This window comes from Diaphorina citri, unplaced genomic scaffold (assembly GCF_000475195.1).
Source record: "Diaphorina citri unplaced genomic scaffold, Diaci psyllid genome assembly version 1.1 scaffold6197, whole genome shotgun sequence".
NCBI lineage: Eukaryota > Metazoa > Arthropoda > Insecta > Hemiptera > Psyllidae > Diaphorina > Diaphorina citri.
In genome coordinates this window covers 585-5,253 of record NW_007383573.1, presented here as the reverse complement: position 1 = coordinate 5,253, position 4,669 = coordinate 585, and the positions used below count along the sequence as shown (strand labels likewise).

Here is a 4,669-nt window from a genome sequence, read left to right as displayed (position 1 = left end):
TTACAAGGCAGACGCACTACCAACTAAGCTAACTAGGCTGGCTGGAATAGGTAACTATAGTTGAGACAGCATAATTTCCGGAAGAGTCGAGAGTCTCCGAGCAATGTACATAAAAATCCTAGCAATATCGCCAATGAATCGGCACATTATCCTGGTCGTTGTTGATCCTATATTAGTCTAATTTTGAACGTTTTTCAGGCATATGTGCTTACGTATAGAAGCCCAAAGTATCTTTGGAAACTGTGAAAAGTAAGTATAAGTTACTGGTGTTCTTCTTTTTAAGAAGATGAATCTTCACAAAGTCACGTCAGAATCAGTATGTCACAATACTCTGTTGACCTGCGTATCCAAAATTCTGGAATTCTAGGTCAGACATTGATTGATTCTAGTCGTAACTTGACTTACTCGATTTCAGTGATGAGTTGGGCGCATATGAAGTACACATTGCTACTCACAGATAGCACGATAATGGAGTTGATATGGGCGTCCACCTTCTTCACCAACAGAGAGAGCAGGGTGTAGGTCTCACGATATTCACGCCATTCGTTGTTCGTCAGAATCTACGAGAAGAAAATTTCCTAGTTAGTTTAGAACGTAGCGCACTTGTAAGCGGGTAGGTCGCGGGTTCGATTTCCGCCCGGGATGAACTTTATCCTAAACGGATAAGGTTCGTTCTAGGAGCGTCTTATTTTCTCCTATCCTATTATCATATTTCGGCTGACTTTCTCCTATCCGGTCATCCTCTCTTCGATTTCGGGACGATACTTCTTCACCAACAGAGAGAGCAGGGTGTAGGTCTCACGATATTCACGCCATTCGTTGTTCGTCAGAATCTACGAGAAGAAAATTTCCCAGTTAGTTTAGAACGTAGCGCACTTGTAAGCGGGTAGGTCGCGGGTTCGATTTCCGCCCGGGACGAAGTTTATCCTAAACGGATAAGGTTCGTTCTAGGAGCGTCTGATTTTCTCCTATCCTATTATCATATTTCGGCTGACTTTCTCCTATCCGGTCATCCTCTCTTTGATTTCGGGACGATGAAACCTTCGTTGTGACAGTTCCCTCTGTCAAACCCTTCTAAACTTTTGTTATAGTATGTTAGTAAACCCGTAAAATAAATGAGACCTAAAGACCTTGTTTAGACTGCTGGGGTAAAGGGACTTTTTAGTCTCATTCGAGCAGGATAAACAAGGTATATTCTATTCTAGTCTATTCTATTCTATTCTATTACCTGACCGCGGGCTGCTGTTAGTCCGTTGGTGAACATCTTCATCTGGGCAGCCAGTGAGGCACTGACTAACATGATAAAGAGATCCGTGAAATTCCATAGGAAGGTACCTGGAGTGAAAGGAGAATCGAGATAGACTGAAAAATGCCTCATGATAGGAAATTTAGAAGGAAATTCTGTCTCAGGTCAAGTCTTAGCTTAGCCATGCCATTTGAACTTTCTGTCTCAGGTCCTGAGGTCTCAGCGCAGCTATGGTGGAACTTAAACTGAGGTCTTCGCTATTGTTGCCTGATGTCCCGGGCAGATACAGATACATACCTGATAATGCTAGCCACATGACTAGAAAGCCTTTCACAGGACTGTACGCTGCCATAGATTGATCTTGAAACAAGTACCAGTGAGTCTTCAGAGTGAACCGTTGTAGATACCCGGCGAAGGTTAGCTGGAAACACAAGATAATTTACATCAAAGGAGACGAAAAGATCTACAAGCTCGTATGATATAGGTAGTTCTTATGTAAATATGTATGAACAATAGATTAACTTCCTGGAGTTCAATTTTCCCCACATAAAAAGGGACTTTCAGATCTTGGCTTTGTTTGATTAGATCCACAAACTGAGAGGTGATGTTTTCCCTTGGTACCGAAAAAAGCTGAACTCAGATCCTATTGTAGCTTTTGGTACCGAAAAAACTGAATCCTACTGAAAAATAGAAAGTAAAAACAAACAGTCATACCGAATTGTCAATGGAGAAATTAGCCCCAACCCTGGTCCCGCCTCGCATGGACATGGATTTATTCCTTTAAGTCACCCATCCATTTATTAGCCTTGCTCGGCGTAGCTTAACATAGGTGACGCTAAAACCGGTCTTAAAATAACGACTGAAGGGTTATCCAAAACTTTCTCGCTTTGAGTTCAATCTCTATACTTCAATGCTTAGGTATCTTCTGAGCTGAAGATATAAATAGGTAGGTATATGGTGGAACTTAAACTGAGGTCTTCGCTATTGCCCGATGTTCCGGGCAGATACAGATAGATACCTGATAATGCTAGCCACATGACTAGAAAGCCTTTCACAGGACTGTACGCTGCCATAGAGTGATCTTGAAACAAGTACCAGTGAGTCTTCAGAGTGAACCGTTGTAGATACCCGGCAAAGGTTAGCTGATGGAAACACAAGATAATTTACATCAAAAGAGACGAAAAGATCTACAAGCTCGTATGATATAGGTAGTTCTTATGTAAATATGTATAAATAATAGATTAACTTCCTGGAGTTCAATTGGTCACTAAACTACACTACTCCACTAAACTACATACATTCTGACACTAATCATTATTGCAAGCGGGCACGAAAGGGAAACTAAGTCTGCAAGAAAGAAAAGAAAAGAACCCTGGTATTAGTGGAGTATTTTTGAAGAGTATCTAAATTGGTGGAGATGTCAAACCTACCGACTCGACTCGAAGTTTAGTGGAGATGCCAGATGTCAAAGTCTTTTCGAACAATATCTAAATTAGTGGAGATGTCAAAACTTACCTGTGTGTACACAATTATGTTGGTGAAGGTGTCACAGTTACGAAAATTAGTGGAGATGTCAAAGTTATCTACATTGGTCAGGATAGATCAAGTTCACTTGAATGGGAGACCCAGTAAAAATCTCCATTCGAATTTATCCAGAGCATTAAATTGACCCTGTATTCTATTCTTATACTAAGTGAAAATTGCAAAGAATGTCCTTCATTTATAATATTTTTGGTTCCCAGACTAAATGGTAGGTCACCAAGGGTCTCCGTGGATCGCGAGCTACGGGTATCTTTCTACTTGCTCGCAGCTTGTGGACGTAGAAAATTTTTGGTTCCCAGACTAAATGGTAGGTCGGTAGCTCACCAAGGGTCTCCTAGTCATCCGAGTAGCTCGTGACCCATAAAAGGTTAGCAACCCCTGTATATTTTCACCGTATCTCTAGGACAGTGGTTCCCAACCTTTTTTTTAAACAAATACCCCTTTTACGCCGAGGAAGGCCAATAAATGGATGGGTGACTTAAACATTATATTGGGAATCAAGGGAGAACGGGCTCTAGTCTTGATTTTAAATCATTACATGAAAGTAAAATCGAAAAATCAATTCAAGAATAATAATAAACTGAGTATTAAATAAAATAGGTGGGTACATCCGTGGCACAAGCTCTGCTTATACGGATGGGTATACCATTTATAAAAAAATTTATGTTCTGAGTTTTTTATCGATTAAAAATAAATGGAAACTTGTTAATAATAATAATAAATATTGATTTTCTTTAACCAAGATCGAAAAATTCCCGGAGGGACGGGCCCCGCTTGTTACTTTTTACTTTCCTTATCCTATAGGAAGGGAAGTAATGTAATCGGGTCAAATTTTCGATGGTCAGTTTTTAGTGCCAAAACACGTTTTGGGATCCCTAGAGCCTAAATCCGAAGTTTCAGCCATTGGTCCGTGTGTGTGTCTGTCTGTAAACAAAATATCTCGAGAACGGTAAGAGCTAGAGACTTGAAATTTGGTATGTAGATGTCATATGTGACAAGGATGCGACACGAAACTTTTGGTTAAGACCGGTGCAACTCTCGGTGGCATTTTACCGCTTTTTGGCGGTTTTCGGTGTAATTTCACAATATCTCGGGAACAATACAAGCTAGAGACTTGAAATTTGGTATGTAGTTCACAAATGTGACAAGGATGCAACACAAAACGTTTGGTTGAGATGGTTGCTGCGCTTGGCGGTATTTTGACCGCTTTTGGACAGATTTCGACCGTTGTTTTGGCGGTTTTCAGCTATGGCGACAAAACGGTTAGAGATATTGTAAAAGTTAGGGTAAAAGAACACTCAAATAAGCATCATTCAATAGGATAAGGAAAGTCGTGTGATGTTCACACCAGATTTTTTTTAAGAATAATACAAAATATATATTTTAAAAATTGTTTCCGCCCGGGATCGAACCGGGGACCTTGTGCGTGTGAAGCACACGTGATAACCACTACACTACGGAAACTTGTCGTTGGGCGATCAGAAAATAAGCGTACACAATTAGAACTACCATCGAAAATAAAATTTAATTAATATTTTATTACGTAACTGTGTAGAGTAGGTATGCAGGTATCTTAACACAAACAATCTACATACACAACAAACGAACAAACAGTAGGTCCTTAAACCTACCTGGCTAGTAGGTAACTTCACAACACGTCTTCTTATAAACAAACTCTCATTTGTACTGACCCCTAGTAAAAAATTTGGACTCGACTAACACAAAGTTGAGGACCTATACAGGACCCTTGTGATATAACAAAGGACAAGTCCACTTTACACTTCGGATACTTGAGATAGTAAAGGGCGTGGTAAGTATGGAAGAGAAATGGCATTAACCTGGGTGTAGTGATATCTGATACTTCCAACTTTGTAAAACGTC

General features: G+C 40.1%; 1 protein-coding gene and 1 non-coding gene across 2 annotated transcripts; both read right to left on the bottom strand.

Moving 5' to 3' along the window:
* Positions 1-401: 401 nt before the first annotated feature.
* Positions 402-2,012, bottom strand: LOC103521879 (gustatory receptor for sugar taste 64f-like). The gene is made up of 4 exons (XM_008486983.2): positions 1,961-2,012; positions 1,544-1,667; positions 1,229-1,335; positions 402-560 (listed from the first exon to the last, which is right to left on the bottom strand). Exons 1-4 carry the CDS (start codon positions 2,006-2,008, stop codon positions 402-404), a joined length of 438 nt encoding a protein of 145 aa, XP_008485205.2. The 5' UTR covers positions 2,009-2,012.
* A 2,167-nt stretch (positions 2,013-4,179) lies between these two features.
* Trnav-cac lies at positions 4,180-4,252 on the bottom strand. The gene has a single exon. It is a non-coding gene; the product is annotated as a tRNA-Val (tRNA).
* Between the last annotated feature and the right edge of the window lie 417 nt (positions 4,253-4,669).

Excerpts from the sequence above, each read along its gene's own strand:
- LOC103521879 (XM_008486983.2), bottom strand. The coding sequence starts at position 2,008 with ATGCGAGGCGGGACCAGGGTTGGGGCTAATTTCTCCATTGACAATTCG. Across the intron at positions 1,668-1,960 it reads ATTTCTCCATTGACAATTCG|CTAACCTTCGCCGGGTATCT; the intron begins GTATGACTGTTT and ends TTGTGTTTCCAG. Across the intron at positions 1,336-1,543 it reads CATGTGGCTAGCATTATCAG|GTACCTTCCTATGGAATTTC; the intron begins GTATGTATCTGT and ends CTTTCACTCCAG.